General features: G+C 44.5%; 1 protein-coding gene across 1 annotated transcript in view; it reads right to left on the bottom strand.

Moving 5' to 3' along the window:
- kiaa0319 (KIAA0319 ortholog) overlaps positions 1 to 15627 on the bottom strand; it is a 71835-nt gene that overhangs the window by 17563 nt on the left and 38645 nt on the right. The window contains exons 10-15 of the mRNA XM_033013518.1: positions 13761 to 13989; positions 9713 to 9836; positions 6841 to 6973; positions 4503 to 4648; positions 2696 to 2847; positions 1447 to 1585 (exon numbers count right to left, since the gene is read on the bottom strand). Of these exons, the coding sequence (XP_032869409.1) occupies positions 1447 to 1585; positions 2696 to 2847; positions 4503 to 4648; positions 6841 to 6973; positions 9713 to 9836; positions 13761 to 13989 (923 nt within the window). The remainder of the gene's footprint in view (positions 1 to 1446; positions 1586 to 2695; positions 2848 to 4502; positions 4649 to 6840; positions 6974 to 9712; positions 9837 to 13760; positions 13990 to 15627) is intronic.

Here is a 15627-nt window from a genome sequence, read left to right as displayed (position 1 = left end):
TGGTTATATGGTTATACTCGCTAGAATTTAGGAGATTGAGGGGGGATCTTATAGAAACTTACAAAATTCTTAAGAGGTTGGACAGGCTAGATGCAGGAAGATTGTTCCCGATGTTGGGGAAGTCCAGGACAAGGGGTCACAGCTTAAGGATAAGGGGGAAATACCTTTAAGACCGAGATGAGAAAAACATTTCTCACACAGAGAGTGGTGAATCTCTGGAACTCTCTGCCACAGAGGGTAGTTGAGGCCAGTTCATTGGCTATATTTAAGAGGGAGTTAGATGTGGCCCTTGTGGCTAAAGGGATCAGGGGGTATGGAGAGAAGGCAGGTACAGGATACTGAGTTGGATGATCAGCCATGATCATATTGAATGGCGGTGCAGGCTCGAAGGGCCGAATGGCCTACTCCTGCACCTATTTTCTATGTGTCTATGTAAAAGAGAAAGGGACGAGACAGACTGTTGGCGAGGCGGCCATTGTACGGCGCCACCCACATGGAAATAGATCACCTTAGCAGGAGAACACTCAGAGATTTACTATCATTTTTAAATGTATATTTTCTAATGGCAGCAGGTCTACAAAGTTTATTATAAATGTCCCGGTTTTCATGTTACAGACAAATTTATGTCATTTTTTTGTCTAAAACCCCATAACTTTGGCCAGCACGGTGGTGTAGTAATAGAGTTGCTGCTTACAGCGCCAGAGTCCTGGGTTCGATCCTGACTACAGGTGCTGTCTGTATGGAGTTTGTACGTTCTCCCCGTGACCACGTGTGATTTCCCCGAGTGCTCCGGTTTCCTCCCACACTTCAAAGACATACAGGGTTGTAGGTTAATTGGGTTCGGTAAAGATTGTAAATTGTCTCTAGTGTAGGATAGTGCTAGTGTGCAGATTTTGCTGGTCAGCGCAGAATTGGTGGGCTGAAGGGCCTGTTTCCGCAATGTATCTCTAAACTAAACTAAACTAAACTTAATTTCCTTGCAAAGCATTTAATAGGTGTCATTGGATAGTGGCATGAGAGAATACAGATTAACTACTGTGGTTTAGGGCTTCGATGCCATTTACAAGTTACTATCTAGAGGATATTTTTTTTGTTTAGATTAGATACACAGCACGGAAACAGGCCCTTCGACCCACTGAATCCGCGCCGCCCCGCACATTAACACTATCCTACGCAAACTCGGGACAAATTACAATTATACTAAGCCAATTAACCTACAAACATGTATTTCTTTGGAGTGTGGGAGGAAACCGGACCACTGGAGAAAACCCACGCAGGTCACGGGGAGAACTTACAAACTCTGTACAGTCGAGCACCCTTGGTCAGGATTGAACCCGGGTCTCTGAGGCTGTAAGGCAGCAACTCTACCGCTGTGTTTCACGCTGTGTTCCACAATGTTTAGGTGGAATTTGAGAAATAGCCCACAGAAACTCGGCCGCATCTTACCAGGCCTCACTTTAATGAGGATGCTGTCTGTATCCGACTTGCCCTTTGCATCAGTGACTGTCAGGTGAAAAATGTACTTCCCTTCCACGAGATTAGCCAACTGCAGCATTGCATCATGGTCTGAACCATGCAATACTTCCTGCAACAGAGGGACATTGTCATTTGTCACCGTTAACTTTTTAAAGCAACGCAAAAATATGTGCCGAGAAGCCTTACCCAGGTAAGACAAATCAAAACTACAACTTCATTTCAACAAGGGTGCTCTCTGTATCCGACTTGCCCTTGTGATGTTTGGAAAAGGTACACATCCAGATTCAGGGACAGTTTCTTCCCAACTACTATCAGCAACATTAGGAACAATCCCATTATCTATTCCTTTCTCATGTGACCAGGTTGACTGACGATACAAAACAATGAATTGGTCCAGAAACTTTACAGTTTTCAGGCTCCTGCACCTTATTCTTGATGGCAATGGTGAAATGAGTGTGTGGCCAGGATGGTGTGGGTCTTCGATGATGTTGGCTGCCTTTTGAGGCAGCAACTACGATAGATCGACAGTGGGGAGGTCAAAGCCGGTGACGGACTGGGCAGTGGTCACAACTTTTTGTAGTCTTTTCCGCTCCTGGACGTTCAAGTTGCCGAACCAGGCCATGATGCAACCAGTCAGAATGTTCTCTACCGTGCACCTGTAGAAGTTTAGGAGAATCCTATTTGACATGCCGAATCTCCGTAATCTTCTTTGGAAGTAGAGTCGCTGATATGCCTTCTTTATAATTGCATCGGTGTGCTGGGTCCAGGAAGGATCTTCGGAAATATGCATGCCCAGGAATTTGAAGTTTGAATTTGAGCAGCAGGACAGGCATCGTCTCTGGATAGAAGGAATGGGTGACGTTTTGGGTCAAGACTTTTCTTCAAACTCAGAACTTCAGACTTCATACTCCTTTTGCAGACTTCAGCCTGAAGAAAGATCTCGACCCAAAACGTCACCCATCTCTTCTATGCAGAGGTTCTGCCTGTCAATAGACAATATAGACAATAGACAATAGGTGCAGGAGTAGGCCATTCGGTCCTTCGAGCCAGCACTGCCATTCAATGTGATCATGGCTGATCATCCCCAATCAGTACCCCGTTCCTGCCATCACCCCATATCCCCTGTCCCGCTGAGTTACTCCAGCATTTTGTGTCTATAAACTATGTAAAGAATAAATTAGTTATACAGCAGCTGAAGTAGTGTAGGTTTTATACTCACACCTGCAGCCGGGCTCTGGCCATCTCTGGTCCAAAGGTAGGATACAATGGCTTGGTCGTCAGTAGATCTGGAGCCATCAAGAGAGATGGAGTTATTGGGCAATGACAGAACATGGTTACCTCCGGCATTGGCCACGGGACAACCGTTGACTTCTTAAAAACAAAGTCAACATTCAGTTTATTATTGAGTGGGATATTATTTGACAGCAGTCAATCATTTCTAGTTTTAATAATCCGGAGTCTTTGATAAGAAAGCCGATTTAAGATGTCTCTTTACAAATACCATAATACAGTTGCTCTACGTTTATTCTTTTTTGATTCAAAATACTATTCCAAAGACGATTCCATTTGATCAATTTCCCTCCTGGGATAAATACATTTAGAAACATAGAAACATAGAAAATAGGTGCAGGAGTAGGCCATTCGGCCCTTCGAGCCTGCACCGCCATTCAATATGATCATGGCTGATCATCCAACTCCGTATCCTGAACCTGCCTTCTCTCCATACCCCCTGATCCCTTTATCCACAAGGGTCACATCTAACTCCCTCTTAAATATAGCCAATGAACTGGCCTCAACTACCTTCTGTGGCAGAGAATTCCAGAGATTCACCACTCTCTGTGTGAAAAATGTTTTCTTCATCTCGGTTCTAAAAGATTTCCCCCTTATCCTTAAACTGTGACCCCTTGTTCTGGACTTCCCCAACATCAGGAACAATCTACCTGCATCTAGCCTGTCCAACCCCTTAAGAATTTTGTAAGTTTCTATAAGATCCCCCCTCAATCTTCTAAATTCTAGCGAGTACAAGCCGAGTCTATCCAGTCTTTCTTCATATGAAAGTCCTGACATCCCAGGAATCAGTCTGGTGAACCTTCTCTATACTCCCTCTATGGCAAGAATGTCTTTCCTCAGATTAGGAGACCAAAACTGTACGCAATACTCCAGGTGTGGTCTCACCAAGACACTGTACAACTGCAGTAGAACCTCCCTGCTCTTATACTCAAATCCTTTTGCTATTTCTATCTTATCGTATTCCAAAGATGTACAGGTTTGTAGGCTAATTGGGTTTGGTAAAATTATAAATTATCCCTAGTGTGTAGAATAAAGCTAATGCATGGAGATCGCTGGTCAGCGTGGATTCAGTGGGCCGAAGGGCCTGTTTCCACGCTACATCTCTAAATTAGTCCCAGGAATCCTGATCCTAGGAATGAGTAAGTTAACCTAAGATGAGCGTTTGTTGTCACTGGGCCTGTACTCACTGGAGTTTAGATAAATTAGGGGGGACCTCATTGAAACATACAGAGTAGTGAAAGGCTTGGATAGAGCAGACATGGAGAGGATATTTCCACTCGTGGGAGAGTCTAGGACTAGAGGTCATGGCCTCAGAATTAAAGGACGTTCTTTTAGGAAAGAGATGAGGAGAAATTTCTTTAGTCAGAGGATGGTGAATCTGTGGCCACAGATGACTGTGGAGGCCAAGTCAATGGATATTTTTAAGGCAGAGATGGATAGATTCTTGATTAGTACAGGTGTCAGAGGTTATGGGGAGAAGGCAGGAGAATGGGATAAGGAGAGAGAGAGATAGATCAGCCATGATTAAATGGTGGTGTAGACTTGATGGGCCAAATTGCTTAATTCTACTCCTATCACTTATGACTAAACTATTGACTAAACCTTATGACTAAACTATTAATCGCTGTAAATTCGCCCGTTACAAGCCGAAGAATCAAACAATAAAAAGGGTACGTTAGCTTAGCGCAATAAATTAATGAAAGCTTGCCAAGTTACAAAATAATGTGGGCACTGACCTTCTTTGACAATGATTGCCAGCATCTTTGAGCTGTTCAGACCCTGTTGGTCAGTGACTGTCAGTCTCAGCTGATAGAATCCAACCTGAAGTCCCAAAACTGTGGCTACAGCCTTGTCCTTTCCTTCAATTTTCACATTGGAACCACTGGGAAAAAGAGAGCTTGCATTGATAAGGCACCTATCACAGCCTCAAAGTAATTCAATGACCACTTATACTGACATGAAGACACAAATGCAAATGTTGATATTTTTGTGATGAGGAAACCCAATATATGCACAGTGAAAAAGATCAAAAAACAAAACTGCAGATGCAAGAAATCCAGAAAAAAAAGCTGATTTCTTTTGAGGTTTATTTTTAAGCTTATTATTGTCAAGTGTCCCTAGATACAGTTAAACGCTTTGTTTTGCATGTTATTCAATTAAATCAGATAATACTGTACATAAATACAATCAAGACAAACTCAAGCACAATTTGAAGAGCGAATGGAAAGATACAGAATGCAGAATATAGTTCTCAGCATTGTGGCGCATCAGTTCAGTTTAGTTTATTGTCACGTGTACCGAGGTACAGTGAAGCTTTTTGTTGCTTGCTAACCAGTCAGCAGAAAAACAATACATGATTACAATCAATCCATTCATGGTATAGGTTCATCATAAGGGGCTAACGTTTAGAGCAAGGTAAAGCCAGCAAAGTCCAGTTAAGGATAGTCCGAGGGACATCAAAGAGGTAGTTTAGTAGTTCAGCACTGCTCTCTGGTTGTGGTAGTATGACTCAGTTGCCTGAATCTGGTGGTCCAGAGACAAAGCCCAACGTCCACAATGAGGTTGAGGAGAATCAGACAGTACCCTGGCTCATGGAAGGATCATTGCGAAGCCTGATAATAGAGTGGTAGAAGCTGACGGTGCATTAAGTTGGAAACATTCAGCAGGACAGGCAAAGAGAAACAAAGTTCACGCATGAAAGGATGCCAGAACTAAAAGTTTAACTACTCATCTTTCTATGGATGAGGCCTGACCAGCTGAGTGTTTACAGCATTTTAAATATAAAACAAAGAAAATTACAGTACAGCCACAGACCCTTCAGCCCACAATATCTGTGCTGAACATAATGCCAAGCTATGCTAAATCTCCTCGGCCTGCACGTGGAAACATAGAAACATAGAAAATAGGTGCAGGAGTAGGCCATTCGGCCCTTCGAGCCTGCACCGCCATTCAATATGACCATGGCTGATCATCCAACTCAGTATCCCGTACCTGCCTTCTCTCCATACCCCCTGATACCTTTAGCCACAAGGGCCACATCTAACTCCTTCTTAAATATAGCCAATGAACTGGCCTCAACCACCTTCTGTGCCAGAGAATTCCAGAGATTCACCACCCTCTGTGTGAAAAATGTTTTTCTCATCTCGGTCCTAAAAGATTTCCCCCTTATCCTTAAACTGTGACCCCTTGTTCTGGACTTCCCCAACATCGGGAACAATCATCCTGCATCTAGCCTGTCCAACCCCTTAACACGTGATCCATGTGCCTCTCTAAATCTTTCTTAAGTGCCACTACTTTATCTGTCTCCGCCACCACCCAGCACGTTCCAGGCATCCGCCATTCTCTCTGTAAAACAAATACTTGTCTCCCTTATCTCCTTTAAACTTTGCCTTTTTCATCTCTAACTAACCCCCCCCCCCCCCCCCCCCCCCCCCCAGATTTCCTGCATCTGCAGTTATGGTCTTTTGATCTTTTCACTTGCTGTGCATGTAATGACTTTCCCCATCACAAAAATAACTACATTTGCATTGTCTTTATTTTATATGTACAGACAGCACCTACAAACAGCAATGTAATGCTTCCTTTCAATGTCTTGGACTGACAGTTAAATACTGGCCATTGGGGCGTGAGACCACACACCACTTCCATTTACAAAAGACAATTTACTTTCCAAAAGGAGGGCTGAACTGATCACTTGAATTTTGTACCCAATGTAGGGAATGTGACTTAGCCAGGAATTTGTAGGATAGAGGCAAGAATTTATTTTAATTTAAAAATATGTTGATTGTATATACAAATTAAAATTGCAGCCATGGCATGCATGCACGGCCAAGGCGATAATGAGTGTTAAATTATGTCCTTAGCAGTGGTTAGATTGTGTCACACTTAGGGAAACTAGGAGCAAATAAAATGCACAATTTAAAGACACAACGTGCTGAAGAAGGGCCCTGACCTGAAACGTTTTCCCAAAGATGATGCCTGACCCGCTGAGTTACGACAGCTCTTTGTAAATCAGCATCTGCAGTTCCGCATTTCTCCAAAATGCACAACTTGTTAGTTCCAGACAACAGTTACCTTATCAGTTCCCAATGATACGATGCAATACCCTGGTCATCAGTACTCCCCTCTCCATTCAGAGTGGTGCTTTCAACCGGACTTATTAATTCCTTGTCCGGACCCACAATTGCCACAGGGGGACGGTTGGCCTCTGTGGAAAAAATACAGCAAAGCAATAATACTGCATTAACGACCAGACCATTGTCGAAATGGAAGCAAAGATCTTAAATAGAAACATAGAAGGATAGAAGAAATGTAGAAACAAGGAACTGCAAATGCTGGTTTCTAGCAAAGATAAGACAAAAAATGCTGGAGTAACTCAGCGGGTCAGGCAGCATCTCTGAAGACAAAGGCTAGAAAAAGGTGAAGGGTTGCGACCCAAAACTTTACCCAGTGTTTTTCTCCTGAGATGTTGCCTGACCCGCTGAGTTACTCCAGCACTATGTGTCCATCTTAAATATTGAAAGCAGCTTCCACGACACATGCAGGTATTCAGTATGTAGAAATTTTGTTGGGGATTCCTAAATGGTAGATGAACATCAGCAGGTCTGTGACAATTTCTACAAGGCTACGTAAAAGAAAAAGTTTACAATTTTGTCCAAGGGCAACACTGTCACGGTGGCGCAGCAGTAGAGTTGCTGCCTTACAGCGCTTGCAGCACTAGATACCCAGGTTCGATCCCGACTACGGGTGCTGTCTGTGCGGAGATTGTACGTTCTTCCCGTGGGTTTACGTAACCGCATGGGTTTTCTCCGAGATCTTTGGTTTCCTCCCACACTCCAAAGACGTCCAGGTTTGTAGGCTAATTGGCTTGGTGTATGCATAAATTGTCCCTAGTGCGTGTAGGATAGTGTTAATATGCAGGGATCACTGGTCGGTGCGGACTCGGTTGGCCGAAGAGCTTGATTCTGCGCTGTGTCTTTAAACTAAACTAAATAGTGACAAACTTCACAAGGAGGTCAGAAATCATTCTCTTCAGCATCTAAATCAGCAGCTGCACCAGCAACCAACTTGAACATAATGTCCGACAATATGGCATCTTTGCAGATTACATTCGTGTTAAAGGTGCACCCATTTCTGTTTATGAACATCACCTGCAAGGTGAATGAGACATCCAATAAGCTTACCGCACACAAAGTGCACCAAGAAGCACTGTCAGCAGCACAACAGGGGCACAGCAGTAGAGTTGCGGCAGAGACCCGGGTTCGATCCTGGCTATGGGTGATGTCTGTATGGAGTTTGCACATTCTCCCCGTGACCACGTGGGTTTTCTCCGGGTGCTCCGGTTTCCTCCCACAAATGAAGGTTTGTAGGCTTCACTAAAATTGTAAACTGTCTCAAGTGTCTACGACAGTGCTGGTGTAGAGGGTGATCGCTGGTCGGCGCAGACTCGGTGGGTCGAAGGACCTGTTACCGCGCTGTATCTCTAAAGTCTAAAGTAAACAGGATGAGAATCCAGCGTCCATGAATTAAAGTGTTCAGAGGTCACGAAACGCTTGGAGTGAAGAAAATGTTTCGTTATCACCACTAATCCTTCAGCACAGTTTCCTGCAGCAAATACTACCAGGGTTAGGTGAAGAATGGCCATGGCTCTGTTCTGAACATGCTGAGCCTAGTGGGAGAGTCTAGGACCAAAGGACATAACCTCAGAATTAAAGGATGTTCCTTTAAGAAGGCGATGAGAAATAATTTATTTAGTCAGCGGGTGGTGAATCTGTGGAATTCATTGCCACAGAAGGTTGTGGAGGCCATCAATGGATATTTGTAAGGCAGAAATAGGTAGATTCTTGATTAATGCGTGTGTTAGGGGTTATGGGGAGAAGGCAGGAGAATGGGGTTAGGAAGGAGAGATAGGGTGGGCGGCGCGACTCTCGTCAGCAGCCGCCTCTGCAGTCCGTCTGCGTTTTTATTATTTTATGTCTATGTTTTTATGTAGTTTTTGTTATTTTTTGTTGGGGTATGTGTGTGGGGGGGTGGGGGTGGTGTGGGGGGGGGGGGTAACTTTTAAATCTCTCCCTGCACGGGAGACCCGACCTTTTCTTTGTCGGGTCTCCGTTGTCGTTGGAGCTGCAACGAGGAGCGGCCTCCAACAGGAAGACCGGGGGCTCTGGTGCCGACTACTCACCTCACCATCGCGGAGCTGGCCGAGTCCAGAGCGGGTGGAGCGGTGGTGGAGCGCTGCTGCGGCCCGACCTCCGGAGTTTCGGAGGCTGCAACTGCGGGTCTAGCGGACGGCGGCACCGGGAGCCCGCGGGTCCCTGGAGGGAGACCGCTTTTCAGGGCTCCCGCAACGGCGACTTCTCCCGCCCGAGTTGCACCTCAAGGGGTCCAAATGACAAATAAATTGTATCGTAACATATCGTATCGTCAGCCATGATTGAATGGCAGAGTAGACTTGATGGGCCGATTGGCCTAATCTACTCCTATTCCTGATGACTTAACTGCACAAAGTGCTGGAGGAACTCAGCAGGTCAGGCAGCATCTGTGGAGGGATTGGATATGCAATGTTTTGGGTCAGAACCCTTCTCCAGACTTATTACAGGCTGTTTTCTCAACCAATTACTCTCTTGATCTCTGGGGTTTAGTTGAGTTTAGTTTAGAGATACGCACCGACCAGTACACTAACACTATCCTACACACACACGGGATAATTTACACTTATATCAAGGCCTGTACATCTCTGGAGTGTGGGAGGAAACTGAAACTCTTGGTCACAGGGAGAACGTATAAAACACTGTACAGACAGTACCCGTGGTTAGGATCGATCATGGGTCTCTGGCGCTGTGAGGCAGTCGTTCTACCGCTGCGCCACCGTGCCGCCCTTTAGCCGTGCCGGCCTTCAGCGGGCCTTCATTTCCTAGCGTGGGACATGCTTTCACTGGGAACTCACCAGGCTGCACAAGGACAGTGACCTCAGCTGAGGACCGCTGCCCAGAAGAGTCGGTGACAGTCAGCTGAAATGTGTAATCACCCTCCTGCATCGCAGACAGCTGTAGGCAAGGACTCTGCATGCCCTGGGGAAAATAGAATTGCGATACATAAATAACAAGCTAATCCAGCTCCATTGAATGAGATGTTAAAACTAAAAGCAATGGATGCAAGAATTTAAAACTAATGATACACATAAACACAACTTTAGTTAATGCTGCCTTAAACATTATAGAAAGGACACTATAAAACCATAGGACAAGTTTAGTTTAGTTTAGTTTAGAGATAAAGCGTGGAAACAGGCCATTCGGCCCACCAAATCCGCACCAACCAGCGATCCCTGCACATTAACACTCCTACACACACTAGAGCATATGAAGAAAGACTGGATAGACTCGTCTTGTACTCGCTAGAATTTAGATGATTGAGGGGGGGATCTTATAGAAACGTACAAAATTCTTAAGGGGTTGGACAGGCTAGATGCAGGAAGATTGTTCCCGATGTTGGGGAAGTCCAGAACAAGGGGTCACAGTTTAAGGATAAGGGGGAAGTCTTTTAGGACCGAGATGAGAAAATCATTTTTTACACAGAGTGGTGAATCTGTGGAATTCTCTGCCACAGAAGGTAGTTGAGGCCAGTTCATTGGCTATATTTAAGAGGGAGTTAGATGTGGCCCTTGTGGCTAAAGGGATCAGGGGGTATGTAGAGAAGGCAGGTACAGGATACTGAGTTGGATGATCAGCCATGATCATATTGAATGGCAGTGCAGGCTCGAAGGGCCGAATGGCCTACTCCTGCACCTATTTTCTATGTTTCTATGTTTAGAGACAAAAAAAACTATGCACACACTAAGCCAATTAACCTACAGTGCCCTCCATAATGTTTGGGACAAAGACCCATAGTTTATTTATTTGCTTCTATACTCCACAATTTGAGATTTGTAATAGAAAATATCACATGTGGTTAAAGTGCACACTATCAGATTTTCATAAAGGCCATTTTTAAACATTTTGGTTAAACCATGTAGAAATTACAGCAATGTTTATACATAGTCCACCCATTTCAGGACACCATAATGTTTGGGACACAGAAATGTCATGTAAATGAAAGTAGTCATGTTTAGTATTTTGTTGCATATCTTTGCATGCAATGACAGCTTGGACATCACCAGTTGCTGGGTGTCTTCTCTGGTGATGCTCTGCCAAGCCTGTATTGCAGCCGTCTTTAGCTTATTCTTGTTTTGGGGGCTAGTCCCCTTCAGTTTTCTTTTCAGCATATAAAAGGCATGCTCAGTTGGGTTCAGTTCGGGTGATTGAATTCGCCACTCAATTACTGACCATTTTTTAGCTTTGAAAAACTCCTTTGTTGCTTCAGCAGTATGTTTGGTATCATTGTCTTGCTGTAGAATGAACCGCAGGCCAATGAGTTTTGAGTCATTTCTTTGAATTTGAGCAGATAGGATGTGTCTATACAGTTCAGAATTCATTATGCTACTACCATCAGCAGTTGTATCATCAATGACGATAAGTGAGCCAGTACCTTCACCAGCCTTACTTGCCCAGGCCATAACATCCCCACCACCCAGCAAATTTGCAGATGACACATAGCTGGGTGGTAGTGTGAACTGTGAGGAGGAGGATGCTATGAGAATGCAGCGTGACTTGGACAGGTTGGGGGAGTGGGCAGATGCATGGCAGATGCAATTTAATGTGGATAAATGTGAGGTTATCCACTTTGGTAGCAAAAACAGGAAGACAGATTACTATCTAAATGGTGTCAAGTTGGGAAAAGGGGAAGTACAATGGGATCTGGGGGTCCTTGTTCATCAGTCAATTAAAGTAAGCATGCAGGTACAGCAGTCAGTGAAGAAAGTGAATGGCATGTTGGCCTTTATAACAAGAGGAGTTGAGTATAGGAGCAAAGAGGTCCTTCTGCAGTTGTATAGGGCCCTAGTGAGACCACACCTGGAGTATTGTGTGCAGTTTTGGTCCCCTAATTTGAGGAAGGACATTCTTGCTATTGAGGGAGTGCAGCGTAGGTTTACAAGGTTAATTACCGGGATGGCGGGACTGTTATATGCTGAGAGAATAGAGCAGCTGGGCTTGTACACTCTGGAGTTTAGAAGGATGAGAGGAGATCTCATTGAAACATATAAGATTGTTAAGGGTTTGGACACACTAGAGGCAGGAAACATGTTCCCTATGTTGGGGGAGTCCAGAACCAGGGGCCACAGTTTAAGAATAAGGAGTAAGCCATTTAGAATGGAGACGAGGAAACACTTTTTCTCACAGAGAGTTGTGAGTCTATGGAATTCTCTGCCTCAGGTGGAGGCCAGTTCTCTGGATACTTTCAAGAGAGAGCTAGATAGGGCTCTTAAAGATAGCGGAGTCAGGGGATATGGGGAGAAGGCAGGAACGGGGTACTGATTGGAGATGATCAGCCATGATCACATTGAATGGTGGTGTTGGCTCGAAGGGCCGAATGGCCTACTCCTGCACCTATTGTCTATTGTCACCGTGTTTCACAGATGAGGTGCTATGCTTTGGATCTTGGGCAGTTCCATCTCTCCTCCTTACTTTGCTCTTACCATCACTCTGATATAAGTTAATCTTCATCTCATCTGTCCATAAGACCTTTTTCCAGAACTGTGGTTGCTCCTTTAAGTACTTATTGGCAAACTGTAACCTGGTCATCCTATTTTTGCAGCTAACTTGTGGTTTGCATCTTGCAGTGTAGCCTCTGTATTTATGTTCACGAAGTCTTCTGCGGACAGTGGTCATTGACAAATCCACACCTGACTCCTGAAGAGTGTTTCTGATCTGTTTGGAGATTTTTCTTTATTATAGAGAATTCTTCTGTCATCAGCTGTGAGGTCTTCCTTGGCTGGCCAGTCCCTTCGCGATTTGTAAGCTCACCAGTGTTCTCTTTCTTCTTAATAATGTTCCAAACAGTTGATTTTGGTAAGCCTAAGGTTTGGCTGATGTCTCTAACAGTTTTATTATTGTTTTCCTGCTTACTTTAATTGAGTGATGAAGGACCCCCAGATCCCGTTGTACTCCTTTTCCCAACTTGACACCATTTAGATAATAATCTTCCTTCCTGTTTTTGCTACCAAAGTGGATAACCTCACATTTATGAATGAATGAATGAATAAGTTTATTGGCCAAGTATTCACATACAAGGAATTTGCCTTGGTGCTCCGCCCACAAATGACAACGACATTCAGTGACATCCACATTAAACTGCATCTGCCATGCATCTGCCCACTCACCCAACCTGTCCAAGTCACCCTGCATTCTCATGGCATCCTCCTCACAGTTCACACTGCCACCCAGCTTTGTGTCATCTGTAAATTTACTAATGTAATCCCTTCATCGAAACCATTAATATATATTGTAAATTGCTGCAGTCCCAGCACCTAGCCTTGCGGTACCCCACTAGTCACTGCCTGCCATTCTAAAAGAGACCCATTAATCCCTACTGTTTGTTTCCTGTCTGCAAACCAATTTTCTATCCATGTCAGCACTCAAACCCCAATACCATGTGCCCTCATTTTGCCCACTAATCTCCAATGTGGGACCTTATCAAATGCTTTCTGAAAGTCCAGATACACTGCATCCACTGGCTCTCCCTTGTCCATTTTCCTAGTTACATCCTCAAAAAATTCCAGAAGATTAGTCAAGCATGATTTCCCCTTCGTAAATCCATGCGGACTCGGACCAATCCTGTTACTGCTATCCAAATGTGCCGCTATTTCATCTTTTATGATTGACTCCAGCATCTTTCATCTTTTGTGATTGACTCCGGCATCTCCAGTTTCAGTTGCGTGGGAGAAACAGCTGGAAAGAAACTATCCATGAATCTGGAGGTGTGAGTTTTCACACCTATACCATTTGCCCGTTGGTTTTGGGAGCAAGGCTGGTGGGTTTGATTGAGCAGGTCCCATCCACTTAAATGGCATTTCCCCAGCACAGATCAGGCTACACTACATAAAGATCAGTTGGACTGACCTGCATCACCACGACCTTGCCCTTGCTGTCTGCACTGAGTGACCACTCATAGTTTACAATCATGTGGTCGTCTCTGCTCTGGTTTCCGTTCAGCGTGATGTTATTACGTGGCAGGGTTACCACTTGATTCGGCCCTGCATCGGCAACGGGCGGTTCATCGACCCGTTTGGTGACAATGACTCTGGCAGTGGTCGAGTTCTCTACCCCATCCGAGTCGAGCACAGTGAGCCTGGAAAACAAGGTTTAGTTTTAATTTAGTTTGGAGATACAGCACGGAAACTAGACCGAGCCCCTGTCGACTAGCGATCACCTGCACTACCCTGCGCACAAGGAGCAACTACAATCTTTATCCAAAGCCAATTAACCTACAAAGCTGTGCATCTTTGTAGTGTGGGAGGAAACCCATGCGGTCACGGAGGGGGAAGGCATAAACTCCATACAGACAGCACCTGCAGTCAGCATTGAAGCGGGTCTCTGGTGCTGTAAGGCAGCAACACTACCGCAGTGCCACTGTGCTGTTAGCTGACATTGCAACTCCATCTGGATGTTGGATTTGTTGTTTGCCTTCAAGAGATATTGAGCCATTCTCTTGAAATGTGATTGAAGAGATATTTCTGGAGGAATTCTGCAGGGCACACCAATAGATCACATTCTTTTGTATTACATGTCAATGACTACAGATTTGAGGCAGCACAGAGGCACAGCGGTAGAGTTGCTGCATTAAGGGCCTGTCCCATTGTGTGATTTTTTCAGCGACTGTGAACGTCAATGACTGACGCCCTAAAAACCGTCGTTGTACCGCCATGTCAAGCGATGTCACTCTGCGTCACCTGCCTTCACAACACAAGAAGGTTACGCAGAAGTATAATAATCACATTGGAAATGAACTTATCTACAATAAATCTAAGGACCAATAACTTTTTAATGGATAAGTTGGCGTTTTATATACCTGCCGTCACCCGCAGGACAAAATACGTCAGCGTGTGACAGGACGCACAACATAAAACACCCAGATTCACCACCATCTGACGAAAGAAATTCCTCCTCATCTCCTTCCTAAAGGAATGTCCTTTAATTCTGAGGCTATGACCTCTGGTCCTAGACACTCCCACAAGTGGAAACACCTTTTCCACATCCACTCTATCCAAATCTTTCACTATTCTGTATGTTTCAATGAGGTATCCCCTCATTCTTCTACACTCCAGTGAGTACAGGCCCAGTGCTGACAAACACTCATCATATGTTAACTTGCACATTCCTAGGATCATTCTTGTAAACCACTTCTGGACCCTCTCCAGAGCCAGCACATCCTTCCTCAGATATTGTGCCCAACATTGCTTACAATACTCCAAATGCAGCTTGACCATTGCATTATAGAGCCTCGGGCTTAAGGTGAATAATGTGTTAGTTATGGGTGACTATCGGCAAGATGCCACGTGACCGCCATACTATGCTATTCCTTGCCGCCTTCACTTTTTCCACACATAATAATAATAATAATAAATTTTATTTATGGGCGCCTTTCAAGAGTCTCAAGGACACCTTACAAAAATTGAGCATGTAGAGGAAAAACATGTAAGGGGAATGAAATAAATAGTAGAGACATGACTAGTACATAAAGTAAAGACAGAATTCAATACAAAACACAGTATGAGGCAATTAATGCACAGATGAAAAGGGACGGGGACGTGGGGCTAAGGATAGGCAGAGGTGAAGAGATGGGTCTTGAGGCGGGACTGGAAGATGGTGTGTGTGGATGTTCTGTGTGGTAAGGAACTGCAGATACTGGTATATACTGAAGATTGACACAAAGTGTTGGAGTAACTGAGCGGGTCATCTCTGAAGCAGCATCTCTGGAGAAAAAAAG

Source organism: Amblyraja radiata, chromosome 2, assembly GCF_010909765.2.
Source record: "Amblyraja radiata isolate CabotCenter1 chromosome 2, sAmbRad1.1.pri, whole genome shotgun sequence".
In the NCBI taxonomy this organism is placed as follows: domain Eukaryota; kingdom Metazoa; phylum Chordata; class Chondrichthyes; order Rajiformes; family Rajidae; genus Amblyraja; species Amblyraja radiata.
This window is presented reverse-complemented; position numbering and strand designations above follow the sequence as displayed.